General features: G+C 44.6%; 1 protein-coding gene across 8 annotated transcripts in view; it reads right to left on the bottom strand.

The window, feature by feature from the left end:
* Positions 1 to 2989: 2989 nt before the first annotated feature.
* cdk5rap2 (CDK5 regulatory subunit associated protein 2) overlaps positions 2990 to 14118 on the bottom strand; it is a 38901-nt gene continuing 27772 nt past the window's right edge. For 5 of the 8 annotated variants that reach the window (XM_056432065.1, XM_056432066.1, XM_056432058.1 and 2 more), the window contains 18 exons: positions 13966 to 14108; positions 13048 to 13445; positions 12686 to 12918; positions 12448 to 12499; positions 10652 to 10833; positions 9624 to 9974; positions 9087 to 9212; positions 8840 to 8956; positions 8471 to 8639; positions 7427 to 7548; positions 6833 to 7057; positions 6324 to 6398; positions 5945 to 6207; positions 5707 to 5856; positions 5454 to 5592; positions 4818 to 4864; positions 4672 to 4693; positions 2990 to 3712 (listed from right to left, as the gene is read on the bottom strand). In XM_056432065.1, the coding sequence (XP_056288040.1) occupies positions 3579 to 3712; positions 4672 to 4693; positions 4818 to 4864; positions 5454 to 5592; positions 5707 to 5856; positions 5945 to 6207; positions 6324 to 6398; positions 6833 to 7057; positions 7427 to 7548; positions 8471 to 8639; positions 8840 to 8956; positions 9087 to 9212; positions 9624 to 9974; positions 10652 to 10833; positions 12448 to 12499; positions 12686 to 12918; positions 13048 to 13445; positions 13966 to 14108 (2948 nt within the window). In that variant the 3' untranslated portion in view covers positions 2990 to 3578. The remainder of the gene's footprint in view (positions 3713 to 4671; positions 4694 to 4817; positions 4865 to 5453; positions 5593 to 5706; positions 5857 to 5944; positions 6208 to 6323; positions 6399 to 6832; positions 7058 to 7426; positions 7549 to 8470; positions 8640 to 8839; positions 8957 to 9086; positions 9213 to 9623; positions 9975 to 10651; positions 10834 to 12447; positions 12500 to 12685; positions 12919 to 13047; positions 13446 to 13965; positions 14109 to 14118) is intronic. The other 3 variants (XM_056432061.1, XM_056432062.1, XM_056432064.1) reach the window with 3 other exon arrangements.

Genomic DNA, 14118 nt, shown 5'->3' with positions numbered 1-14118 from the left:
ACTCGATGTGGCTTCGTAGAAGTGGTCCGGTCCTGACCCCTTCCCCCTGCTTCCTGAATCCAGACCCTGGCCTGGACCTGGCCTCCTTCCCATTGGTCCGGCCTCCTTTGTGCCCAAAGGCTGAGCTCATTGGTCCGGCCTCTTTCGCAATACCTCCTGCCTGGTGGGCCTGTTAACTCTTTAACGCTGTTCTTCTGGTCACATGACATCTGTTGCTTCGGTACATCCGGGGAGAGGGATCCTCCTCTGTTGCTCTCCTGAAGGTTTCGGCACATTTTTTGGGAGTTGTTCCTGATCCGATGTGAGGTCAAAGGTCAGGGATGTGTAAAGATTGTAAAGCCCTCTGAGGCACATTTGTGATTTGGGGATATACAAAATTAAACTTTAATATAGGCTAATGTTTAATATCGGCGCAACAAATGTTGCCTAACTGGTTGTCATTTTATTACATTTTTCAATTAGAAAACGTGTTTACTTAAGGCCAAAGAGAAGATGCAACTAACAAACATGCAATATGAATTTATCAGAGATCTTGGTGAAACAAAAAGTCTGTCATTCTAGTTTTCTCTTCATGTTTGAAGTTCTACTTCAAATATTAGACATTTCAAATGTTATCTTCTCATGTGTAAAGACCAAATATAGCAAACAATCTTGTCTGTAAAAGCTCCATTATAACTTTTCTAATTATTTTCATTCATTTTCACTGCCTCTTCACTTCTGCCCCTGTGGAGGTGGGAGTTATATAGTATATATGTTTAGTATATATAAATATATATATATACTAAACACACACATATATATATATATATATATAATTCATTTATATATATATATACAGGGGCGGTTTTTCCTACAGGCGGTATAGGCAGCCGCCTAGGGCGCCATTCAGAGGGGGGTGCAAAAAAATTTGCCTTTTTGCTGGGCAGTTTTTTTTTGCGCCCCCATCTATATCTCCAACCAATATTTTGACGGCAATGCCAGCCATTAACAGACCAGAAAACAAAAAAAACATTAAAGCTGCAAGCAGCGTCGAACAGGTCCTCGCTCATCTGCGCCGGCGAGACGCGATGCCGGCGAGACGCGATGCCGGCGAGACGCGATGCCGGCGAGACGCGATGCCGGCGAGACGCGATGCCGGCGAGACGCGATGCCGGCGAGACCCGATGCCGGCGAGACGCGATGCCGGCGAGACGCGATGCCGGCGAGACGCGATGCCGGGGAGTCGCCGGTCGGGGAGACGCGATGCCGGGGAGTCGCCGGTCGGCGAGACGCGATGCCGGCGAGACGCGATGCCGGCGAGACGCGAGACGCGATGCCGGCGAGACGCGATGCCGGGGAGTCGCCGGTCGGGGAGACGCGATGCCGGCGAGACGCGATGCCGGCGAGACGCCGGCCGGGGGCGCCGGCGAGACGCCCCCGACCGGCGCAGATGAGCGAGGACCGAGGACGCAGGCACACCGGTCGGACTTGACTCGGGCCGTGACTTGTAACGAGCACGAGAAGTTTGGGGCAGATTCGAGTGAAGCTTGCCTAGGGCCGCCCCTGTATATATATATATATATATATACTAAACACACACACATATATATTTATATATATTATATATACATATATTATATATATATATATTCTGCACAAAACACTGTTTGTTAAATATCTAAGTAAATCCACATATTGGAAATGTTTTTTAAAACTGTGTCCCCCCCCCCACCACCCCGCGAGGTTGTGGACGTCTCCACAACCTCTTACCTTGAATACCACAGAGCCCCCCTATTGGGAGAGAGTGTAGCTGCAGGTGAATCTCACCAAACCGCCACACACCGGGAGAGGAGTAGCTGATTCACAGAATCGCCTACCCCTCTCCGCAGGGAGGGGGGGTAGGCGCTTCAGATTCACCTACCCCATCCGCCCCTTCTGTGGAATTCACAAGTAATCCCTCAACCCCTTCTGAGAAAAGAAGGGGTGCTGCAGACTGCTGGAAATCACTTCTATATACAGACTCTGGTTCGGCGCTCCGTGACGTCACAGCACTCCGTGAGCGAGAAGCGACGTCACAGCACAGAACCGAAGGAAATGTCATGTGACAATGTTTCCATGGCGACGACAAGGTCACGGAGATCGAAGGCACTGACCTGTTTATGCATGTACATGTTGTCTATGTATATATGTACTTATGTGTGTGCAGACTACGGTTTATATCTGTCACGGGACACAACATGTAACTATCTAACATAACATTAATATATATATGGCGCTTGTGTACGTTTCTCACTTTAATAGCTGCGTCACTGTCTGCGTTACGCTGGTCTAACTTGTTTGTCTAAGACAATAATTACGGCGACAGTCATGGCAAAACCCGCTACTGCCCCCTACTGGCGAACACAAGTATAACAATATTTAAAAATCATTCAAATTAGGAAAAATATAAAAGCAGCACATCTTCAAATTTAAGAAGCTGGAACCATAACATGTTTTTTAAATTATTTAAAGTGAAATTATTATCAAAATATTTTTATTTTATTTTGTTCTCTTAAGCAACTAATTCTAAAGAGATTCTAAATCTAATAATATTTTTAGCTGAACTTTGGTAGTTTTTGGTGGGGGGGGGGGGGGGGGGGTAATCAGTGTTAATCAGGCCCTATAATGATAGTAATAACAAATATGCATTGTCATTATATATCATATGGTTAAAGTCATTCATGAACCAACTTCCCTTTCTTTGGCCTGAACAAGTCTTCAAGGACTCGTGTGCTCTGCTGAGCCATGACTGTGTTCCTTGAGTCGGTTCTGCCTCTACCTGGTTGTCACGATATTAACATTATAACTTCTATATGATACCTGCCATAAATATCAGGATACCAGAATTCGATACAATACCATAAAAACAATATACCATAAATACGATACTGGTATATTTATCTAGAATAGTAATAATTAAAATATCTGTATGGTTCACTCGCTGATATGAAAAAACTTCGGATCTACACGATTCACGTGGATGACCTATTTTTATTTCAAAACGGTGAATTTCACCGAAAGGTGACAAGTTTGCAGGTATGCTCTTTAGGATGTTATTATTTTCCCATCTGTTCTCCTCCATGTTCACGTTTAAATGTGTACTTAAACCCAATGTATACGCTAATAAATGTACTTGTACCACAAATGTGTTTCATCATTAAATTCTTTTCTTTACTGCATTTGCACATAATTCACTGAACACACAGAAGTCCAGAACCATTGGATACAGAAACTGACCAATGAAAACAAAAAAGGTAAAAACAATACGTCTGTAATAAAATATACACTTTCATGTTCTTAGATGCATAATATAAAAACAATAAAAGGAACATATTTAAATCGCAGTAATTACTATTTACAAAGGCATCTTCTTTAAAAAGAAAGGAACTTTTACAACTTCAGGACCTACAGTAAATCTAACGAAATGCCGGTCAGGTGCAGTAGTACAAAAAGGCTTCGATATCGATGAGTAGGGTGACGGTTTTACAGCAGGACAGGAAGGCGGGAAAAGGCCCGGTGAACATTCGGTAGCTACATTATCGAAAAGCAGAGGAGCAGATTTAGGAGCTGGAGTGTAAAGAGGCGTCGCTTCTGTGCTCCTCGGAGGATTCAGAGCGTCTTCGAGTGACACGGATGCGCATCTGCTCCGGATGACGCTCCGCCGGGTCCCCTACTGGCCGTTGACGGGAACCTCCTGAAACAGAGAACACAAGCACCGTGACAGCGGCCTGAAGACACGCCTCCAATAACAGCCTGAAGACACGCCTCCAATAACGGCCTGAAGACAAGCCTCCAATAACCACAGGCCTCCAATAAGGGCACTTTACATTTTACACATGCAGGGGGAAATGTTGGTGTGATATGTATATAGATAATATAATATATGTACAATATATATATATATATATAACGTATATTAATAATAATATACATATAATATAATATATATGATTATACATGTATATATAATATATTATCTATATATAATATTATATACATATAATATAGTATCTCTATATATATATAAATATATATATATAGATAATATATTATCTATATATATAATAGAATATATACATATTATATACATTAAATATTATATACATATAATATATATATATATTAAGAATACTGATATTTTACAACTGCAGACGCATGCATCTGGCATATGGTTTTAAAGGAAGAGTTGACATTTTGGAATTGCTTTCTTCCTGAAGGTTCAATGAGAGGGTTGATGCACTCGTGTCTGTTTCATATCAATGGATAATATCTCATTATCGTGCACTTCGCTCCCACAATTGTGCATCTGAATTATGTTGCATGGATACACAATGGTGTAGAGAAAACTAAGACTGCTAAGTGGTGCTATGTCACAATCAATGTATGGTAAAAGAAATCATGAAAAGGGTTTTAAAAAGTAATATATTTGTAACTTCAGGATCTCTGTATCGACCTCGATTAGGTACAGAAGGTTAAATCCTAATGCATCTCAGACTGTGTTCAAAACAGACACAATGGTAGGATTTCTTACATAACTACACAAATCCTAGGGTACATCTATATTTTGGTATTTACTTCATGCAATAGATAAAACCAAAGCAACAGGGTCTCATGCACCACGTCACTCGATGGCTGCACCTCGACCACACTGACCTGAGAGGGTGCAGTAATGTGTCTACCAATATTTCACCAGAGGATGAGGAGGAAAAGAAGAGTGATTCACAGAGAGGAGAACATTAGATCTGCATTTAATAAGAAGGTAATAAGTAGGTTTTATTTATTTGTGTTGGTAAACTCACCTCTAAATTCCCTCTGGCTTTCTTCAACACTCCATGGGTTAGATACACTAGATTGGGGGGGAAATAATTCACATTAAATAGTCATATATTACAATTTCTTTACAGACACAACTGGCGATTACAGATTTAATCAATAATAATATACATTTTTCTGAATTATCATTCAGTCTATTAAGTGACAGAAAATGACAAAGAAATTCTAAACACAAAGATATTAATTTTACGATTATATTTTTATATTACATACAATTATTAGAGAAGCAGACAATATTGCTGCAGTCATTTGAAATTGATTGAGGTAGTTCATGGTAGACAGTTCAGAATCAGAAACTTTTTATTGCCATGAATATTTACATATACAAGCAAGGTGTTATGGCGGGTGGTGCAACAATAGACGATAATTAAAAATATATATATAAGTATGAGGTGAAGTGCAGATGAGCAGTTTTCAGAAGTTTAACGAGTCTAAGTGTATTTAAGGTGAAGAATTGTGTGTATTTAAGTGTATTTAAATGTTTTAAAGTGTATTTAAACAAAGAATTAAGCGATGTGCAGGGGGGGAGGGAAATAAATTAAATAAAGGTGCCCTCTTCACCAGTTTACAGTAACCATCTACGTAAAACAAGATCATCTTACACTGGTCAATGATGACCTTCTCCATCCCCTCCTTGAGCTGGTTGGTGGTGCGGAGGCGTTTGACGGCGCCGCTCAGCATCCTCTCCTGCTGCGACAGCCGGCTCTTCAGGCGCAAGATCTCGGTTCTCAGCAGCTCATCCTGATTTCGGAGGATTACGAAGAGATGAGACTCGGTTTCCGTGGATACTTAAGTGGCTTGAGTAGATACAGCGTGTGTGTGTGTGTGTGTGTGTGTGTGTGTGTGTGTGTGTACCTGCTGGTTGCGGCCTCCGTCCCCCGCTGTGTGACCCGCTGGCAGAGAGACTCTCCACACCAGTTTGAGCATCCGACCGGCCTCGTCTAAAACGTGCTGCATGGCGCTCACGCTGCCGGACACGCTCTTCAGATGCTGCTGCTCCGTCACCTACGGAGACGGACGCGTAAAGACATTAAGCTGTGGAACAGAAGTATTGTTCTCAAATCTTGTGATTGCTTTTCCTGGTGATCTGTACCTTGTTGTCAGAGGGCTGCAGTTTGAGCGCGTGCAGACTCTCCTGCAGCTGTTGGTCCATGCAGCGCGACAGCTTACGCCCCTCCGAGATCTGCCTGCGGAGGGCGTTGTAGTCCTCGATCAGACCCAGGATGTGGCGCCCGTTGCGGTCGGCCCACATCCGGTGGCCCGGCACCAGGCGGGAGGGGGCGCTGTTGACGCTGTCGCCGGAGCTGCTGCTGAACGAGCCCCGGTCCACCTCGGGGGGAGCGCCACATTTCTCATCTGAAAAAATAAAAAGCCCTTTTGAAAATAGCCTCGGTGAACCCCGACAATCTGGGCTTTTATTTATTGATATGATTTAAACACGATGCTTATTCTGATGAGGTTTTGTTTCCTACCAGGGAGGACACCGGTGTGTTCGCCGCGACTCTGAAAGGAGTGGCGGTGAGGACCCGGTGATCGGCCGCCTTCTTCTAAGACCAATGTAAAAACCAAACTGATGAGACCTGCTTCTCGTGTGTGTGTGTGTGTGTGTGTGTTACATTACATTACATTACATGTCATTTAGCAGACGCTTTTATCCAAAGCGACTTACAATAAGTGCATTTCAACCTAGAGTACAAACTAAGAACAACAAGAATACAGGAAGTAACATTTCCTCAACATAGTCGAACTACAAAAGTACCATAAGTAAGTGCTATCTAAGTGCCACTGAAGTGCTAATCTGTGTTTTAATCCAGATAGTCGGAAAAGGTGTGTTTTCAGTCTCCGACGGAAGATGTAGAGACTTTCTGCTGTCCTGATGTCAGTGGGGAGCTCGTTCCACCAATCAGGAGCCAGGACAGCAAACAGTCTGGATGTAGAGTGATTAGCTCGAGGTGCAGGAGTCACTGGGCCTCGCGTCTACCTGGAGATGACAGCAGGTAGTTGATGTTGATGGTTTCAGAGCGGTTGGGTCCTCGGAGCAGCTGCTCCTCCAGCCTCTGCCGCAGCGCCGTGTTGGTCTGGATGCTCCGCTCCAGCTGCAGCCTCAGGCGTCGGATCTCCAGCAGCAGCTCGCTCAGGTCCACGGCGCCGCAGGGCCGGACGGGGGTCGGCTCGTGGGTCGCCTCGTGGGTCGGCTCGCCGCCTTCTGCTCAGAAGAGGAGCGGCAAGCTCATTAGTCATGTAGCATCCTCTAGTTTCCATTCCCCCACAGGCATCTGTTACATAACCGTTGATCTATTTGTTATTGTTGCTTTCTGCAGACTCTCAAACTAAAGAAAAATGATGTCATCGTGTTGATTTCTGTGATTAGACAATCTTTTTAAATCATGTCTATGTCAGCACCCCAAAACTTCATACACACTTATTTATAGTTTATAATACAAGGTTGAACCTGGAAGGCTACAAAGGTCGATACAGGCTGGACACGTTATGATCGACACATCTCTACATTTTGTATTTGTATTTGTTGTTTAGTCACTTTGTCTCATTTTAACTCGACTCGTTAGAAAAGTACCGTTTGGTTTGTGAGCTTCCGTCTTCATCTTTTCATAAACTTGCAGCTCCACCCGCAGCGACCGCAGAAGATGCTGAGAGTCAGACAGCTGCTGCACCTGTAGCTTCACCTCACACTGCAACCTGCAAGCACACACACACACACACACCAAAATCAAAGACGATTCATATGTCTGGATCTACTCCAGGGAATAAAGGAGGATCTACTCCTCGCTATACAATGTAGGGCTCCATCAATTTGCCTTTTTTTAAATTGTAAAAATGGTTGACCATTAGATTCAATAAAAAGATGTTTGTCATCCTGGTGGTGAACACAAATAACATGATATGCAACACGTCGTACCGCTCAGTCTCCATGCTTCCTGTTTCTAAACTAAAATGCAACTCAAACTATAAGTCCATTTATATTACTGCTAAAAATTAAACTAGCGACACGTCTCAGTACAAAGCAACACCATTCACAAAACCACAACCTCAAAAGTAACAATTAAGTTTATTCCGGACTCTGAAACAGATTCAACTAAAAATGAGCATTCAAATCCTCATGGTAGTTGTAATTATTACTTTATTACAACTCAACTTTTTTTAAAATGTTAGTCAGGTGTAGTTCATAAACAGAGTGACAAATATGTTGACAATGAGACTTTTGAATGTAGTGTACACGTCTGCAAAAACACACACACAGACGGACAGAGACACGCACACGCACATGCACTAAATAGTCAGAGAGAAGGAAAGGGAGAGGAGGAGAGGCCTGACATCAGAACAGACTCCAGGTTTCGGGTGTCAGCCTCACTCATCTGTGTCAGTAAGAGGTCACACACCATCATTATGGTGTGTGTGTGTGTGTGTATTCATGTGTTCAAGGATGAGCCTACAAATGATAGAGTTATACAAATAGTAGGAAATAATGGCTCTTTAGAATGGTAATTAGTGGCCGTGTGTAGTTTCAGGTTGCATGAAGAAGAGGAGGAGAAGAAGTGTGTGAGAGTGACTGTTACCTCCGTCTGAGTGTGTGTGTGTGTGTGTGTGTGTGTGTGTGTACCTGTGCACAGACTGCCGCAGCTGGGAGTTTTCCTGGCTGCTGTGGTCCAGCCTCTCCTGCAGTTGGTTGTTTTCCTGCGTCAGCTCTTCACTCTCCGCCCTGCTCTGCTCCAGTTTGGCCGTCCGCCTGGCCAGAGCCTCCCGGAGCTTCTCGCGCTCCTTCTGCTTGTCTGGGGAGGATAAAAAAACGTCCGAGTTAGTTTGAAGCACAGCGTCAGTGATGGAAGCGTGTGTGTTTTTTGATGAAGGCGTGGGCAAAACAGCACCAGCCACGTCCGTCAGGTGTATGGTAATTATTTTATTCTATTGACTGAAAGGATGTGTTCCTGATTATAGGTCAGAGGGATGTTGCCCAGACATGTGTGTTTACCTTTAGACATCAGGCTGAGCTGGTCCTTCAGGACTTGGTTTTGTCCCCAGAGGAATCGCACCTCATTGGTCAGCTGACCCTGCTCCTCGTTACCGTGGATGAAGATGTTGGTGGCTGCTGAACATACATGGGCACATACACACTCATCAGTCAGAAAATAAGTCTATTTTCCTTTTTTTAAAGCAAATTCTTGGCATACAGTATTTGCCAAAGCGTGGCGTTAAGATCCTAAATGTCAGCCGAGTACCTGGATCTTTCTCCACCTCCGCTAGTCTCTTCTCCAGCTGCTCCCTGAGGCGGTCGTTGGTTTGGATGCTCTCCTCCAGGCGCTGGCGCAGCACGCGGATCTCCTGCAGATGTTCTGCCAGCAAGTCTGACAGACACACACACGCACACGCACAAAGCTAAATTAAAGAGGATTTAGTATCGCACCTCCATAAACTTCATTTACAAGAGACAGATTGTAAAGTTCCCCAGCATGGGTCAACACTACAAAATAAATGATGGGCCATAAAGCTCCTCCAGAGATATACAAGACATCATTCAACAGTGTTCATCTGCTGAATCCTCATTACAAGTAAACTAAATACAAACAACCTTTAATACACAATTCTCAAACTCTAATTCAAGCAAAACAAATGTTTTCTCATAATGAACATGTACAGCACAAACCACAATGTGTCTTCAAATATCTAAAGCTGCATAAATGGATTTTTTTTCTTTGCTATTGTTGTGTCGTGTGTGTTGTAAATGGAAAGTCTAACAGATGATGTCACATGTTTACCTGAGGTCACAGCGCGAGGCTGTTCGGCAGCGTTCTTCTGTGAGACAATGTCTTCGTCTCGTTTTTGAAATGGAGTCTGAGGCCCTGATCCGTCGTGGTCCTGGTCCTGGTCCTGGTCCTGATCCTGTTCCTGATGATGGGAGCTGGTCTGGGCCATAATTGAGCGATGCAGGTCCAGTTCACTGCGCAGGCTGGCGTTGAGCTCCTCGCTGCCCCTCAGCCGGTCCTGCAGGCGCCCGTTCTCCCGCTGCAGGCCCTGCAGTCTGCCGGGGGCACCAGACACAGCGTCCTCTAGAGCTCCGCCCACAGGAGGGACACCTGCTCCTGTCCAATCAGAAGGGTGACGCTGGCCTAAACACGGAGACAACAGATAAATAGATACAAAATTATAAAATATATTCCATAATTTTTGAGTGATTTAGAGGGTATTTTCTTCTTTTCTTTTTACATACTGTTTGTGTGAGAGGCTAATCACTCACCAATAACTCATTATTAAATCCTTAAATTATTGCTAGTTAATGTCCCAGCTTCTAAAGTTGGCGTTGGGAAACCAAAACCCCTCTGCAGGCCCTCTCACATATCCATATCCATAACCATACTTCACATGGCTCAGTAAAAGCCTTCACTGTCTCTTTTCCTGAAGGGAAACACAATGTGAAGATTGAACCCGATAGGTGGCACTAAATAATGCAACTTGAAGTGGAGGTGGGTTGAAAGTGGACACCTGCTGTGCCCTTGGCTGGCGGGACGCCTGACTGCAACAGAATGAATCTGAGTGGAAAATAAGTGCCGTTACAGGCTAGACTGGACGAGAACTAAGGTAATGTCAACAATATACTACAAATATGAATTTTTAAAAAGGAACCACGCTGGTCTTAGTGAGGTTTAAAATAACCAAACGGTCTCGTTCACTATTCCTGACGGGGCACAGCATCTCTGACTTTTGCAAATAAATACTTTTGTTCAGACAATGTTTCAATATTACATCTAGAAATCTGCAGCTCGTGTGAACATATCTTTGAGCTTACCGTCGGCTTGATGGCCGCTGGCCGGGCTGCTTCGGCAGGAGGAGGAGGAGGAGCAGGAGGAGGTCCTGTCTGAGTGGTACGGATCAGAGTGAGAGCTGTGTTGGCTGCTGGGGCCTCTGCCTCTGATCTGACTCTGCAGGCTCTGGATCAGACGGTTCTTCTCCTGCAGCTCTTTGCTCAACCTGGGAGGAGGAGGAGGAGGAGGAGGAGGGGGGGAATACGTAGTTATGTTGGTCACTTTGTGGCCCAGAGGATGCAACAGCTGGATTTGATCATCCCATCATCTCGCTCAATGAGGATAATAACACAGCACCCGAAAAAAAAGAGACAGAAAACTAAAGACTTCCCAGAGGACTCGCAACTTTCAGCAGAAACACACAGCTGGAAAACATGGAAAAGGGAGTTCACGGCAAATGTCACGCTGTCTGTCGGGATCAAACCCGCTCACAGGTCCAGCTGCTCCCTGGTGCACTCTGCCAGCGTGAGGTTGTGCCGCACGAGGAAGCCGACGTGCCGCTGCAGCAGCTCTCTCTCGCCCTCTAGCTCCAGACGCAGAGCATCTATCTCCTGCTGGATTCTAGCCGGACCATCAGGAGGACCTCTCACGCTCTCCTCACAGGGCAGCGGTGGCTGTGATCCCTGCCGAGGCTCCCCAAGACTTGCACAGCAGTAACAATATAGATTAAGCTACTTTCATTTCTAATCTGATGATACAAGGGTGTTGTTGAGAAGTTGATGATGAATCTAACATTTTTAAACCACAGATGCAACAATTTTACTGTTATTCACCATCAAACATTAAGGAAAAAATTCACTTTTCTGATTATTTTGTTTTCCCGTCAATGGTGGGAAATGTAAATGTTTTTTCCTCTCAAACTTTGAACTGAGGGTTGAACTGTAAATATATATATATAAATATATATATAAATACATATATATATAAATATATTATATATACACATATTTATGCTTTATAAGAATTTTAAATGGCTTTCAGGATTATACATTAACTCCATGTCAATGATCATCCATTTATGTGTGTTCCCTTCTTCTTCCTCAGTGACACCAGTGACCCAGTCGGGGGGCAGTGTAACCTTAATGTTTTGGCTGTCAATGAGAAAATTAGGTCAACAGCAGGACACTATTCAAAACCAACAGCACACACACCGCCTGGGGTCATACGGCAATTGGCTGTGTGGAGGTGGGGGGTGGGGGGGGCTTTAAAAGGGTCATGAGACAGCACAGCTAACAACCCTCAAATCTCAAACAGTACCACGGACAAAATGACCTAAATGAATCCCACAAAACAGACCGAGGGAAAGATGTCCAACGGGTAGAATAAGTCTCATCAACTTTAGAAATCGCTTCACCAGAACACACACCTGATGTGTGACACATGACACATGAACATGTCATTTGTTTAATTCCTGCAAAAACTGAAGAATACCTTTCAAGAGGGTGATGTGCTGTACTATTTCCTTTGTTGCTGTATTGCACAGAGCCAGGCGAGATGTTTTCCTCATGTGGCTGCTGGCTCCAGCCCAATATCTATGGGACTAGCATCACGCTTCTCAACTAACTCTCCACCAGAAAGTGAATATGGGTACTTCCCAAAATGTCAAACTATTCCTTGAAGCATGGCATTAAAGTGACAAGTATCCCAGTAACCTAACATTAACATGGACAATTGGAAATATTACAGATCCATGGTTTTCACCGCAAAAACACACGACACATTTATATAAGAGCAGATTAAATAAGATATTGGCAAGGGGCAGTGAGAGTTTGAGACGCACCTCCGAGACAGATCCAAGGCCACCACGTCCTCATTAACCAGCCGAGACTCTCCTACACAGAGGGGAAAGATGCTGTCAAGGACCTGTCTGTAAAAATCAGTTACGAATGGCCGCTCTTTTCATCTCTCTCTCCGCCTCTTTGTCAAAGCACAAAGACATTTCTGCACAATAGGAGAGCACTGTTTATTCGTATTTGTATAAAGACTCAAATTCATTTTAAGATCACTGCAGCCGCTACCTTTGTCCAGCCGTCCTTCAAGCCGGTCCAGGATGCCCAGGCTCTTGTCCAGCTGCTCTTTCACCGCCTCTCCCATGTAGTAGTCCACCTCGCCGGCCTGCAGCAGCTCCTTGAAGGCCTTGCTCAGCTCATCCAGCTGCCGCCGCTGCAGCGCCCCGAGCCGGCGGCTCTCCTTGATCTGCTGCCTGAGCTGGGACAGCTCCCTGGCCTGCGACTGCACCAAGGAGTCCAGTCTGTGGAGACGTCAGAGTGGGGGCAAGCAACAAAAAAAACGAAGAAAGTTGGTCAAGATTGGATTTTTCAGATGTCACTCACTGTCAAAGTAGTATAATATTGATTATGCATTGAGAGAGACGGTTGACCTTGCAGGTGAGGTGGAGTGGCTGCGGGTCTGCTGCAGCTGTTCACTCATGCTTCTGTTCACCGTGCTTTCTCTTTCCAGGTCCAGATTCAGAGAGCTTCTTTTATCAGCCTGGTTCTCACCCTCCTTTTTCTCCCCCAGCTGCCCACTTCCGTAGCCCCCATCTCGGGTATGATCCCGCCGCTGCGTCCCTTCTTGATCCTTGACGGTTGAGGGATCGGCGGCGTTGGCAACGAGCTCACCGGAGAGAGAGTTCCTACGCAGAGGACTCTGCATTTGGAGGATGAGTTTGGTCTGGTTTTCCAGCTGCACCTTCAGCTCCCGGACTTGTCCCTGGAGCTGCAGAGGGTCCTTAGATACGCCGTACTCGTCGTAGACCTGCAGGCTTTTCAGACTGACCTGGAAACAGACGAGAGCATTCATGAAATTCAGATCGCAAATTAAACTAATATTTTATCACCAATTGCTCCATGAGTTGGTTGAAAGCACTGCCTGGCTGAACTTTTCTAGCTGAATATTTTTGAAAGCCAGAATATGTAAATGGGGTCTTTTAGTGGACTAAATAGATCCAAATTTCCAAATGTATTTAACCAGGAAATACAGCAGTAGCACATGACACAAAGTTTCAGACAATACAACATAAAACAGTGACAGACAATATAAAAAAAGAAAAATATATTTTTTTAGATCACAGCATGAATAAAACCAAAACTAAGACTCAAGTCATCATAATATAATCATAATTTACTTAATTATTACAAGTTTTTGTAAAAGAGACACCAGCCAGTATCTCTCTTACTAGTCATGCACTGTTCAACATGTCGAGTTTTCCAATGCTTGACAAAACTTGTTGTGACAGTTGCTGAGCTAGGAGTGGACGATGCTTGTTTAGGGGTTCAGCAGAAAGCAAGTTGAATACCTTGGCTGAGCTGAGCGCCGGGGAGCTGGGGTACGGGGTGCTGGAGGTGGAGTCCAGGTTCTCAGTAGAGGAGAAGGTGGCCTGCTCGTGTTGGAAAGGCAGACTGGAAGCACTGCAACGAGGGTTTGCACCAACCTCGAGATCTGGCAACAC

The sequence above is a fragment of the Pseudoliparis swirei genome, chromosome 15, assembly GCF_029220125.1.
Source record: "Pseudoliparis swirei isolate HS2019 ecotype Mariana Trench chromosome 15, NWPU_hadal_v1, whole genome shotgun sequence".
Classification (NCBI taxonomy): domain Eukaryota; kingdom Metazoa; phylum Chordata; class Actinopteri; order Perciformes; family Liparidae; genus Pseudoliparis; species Pseudoliparis swirei.
Note: the sequence above shows the minus strand (reverse complement) of the source record. Positions and strands in the feature narration are given on the sequence as shown.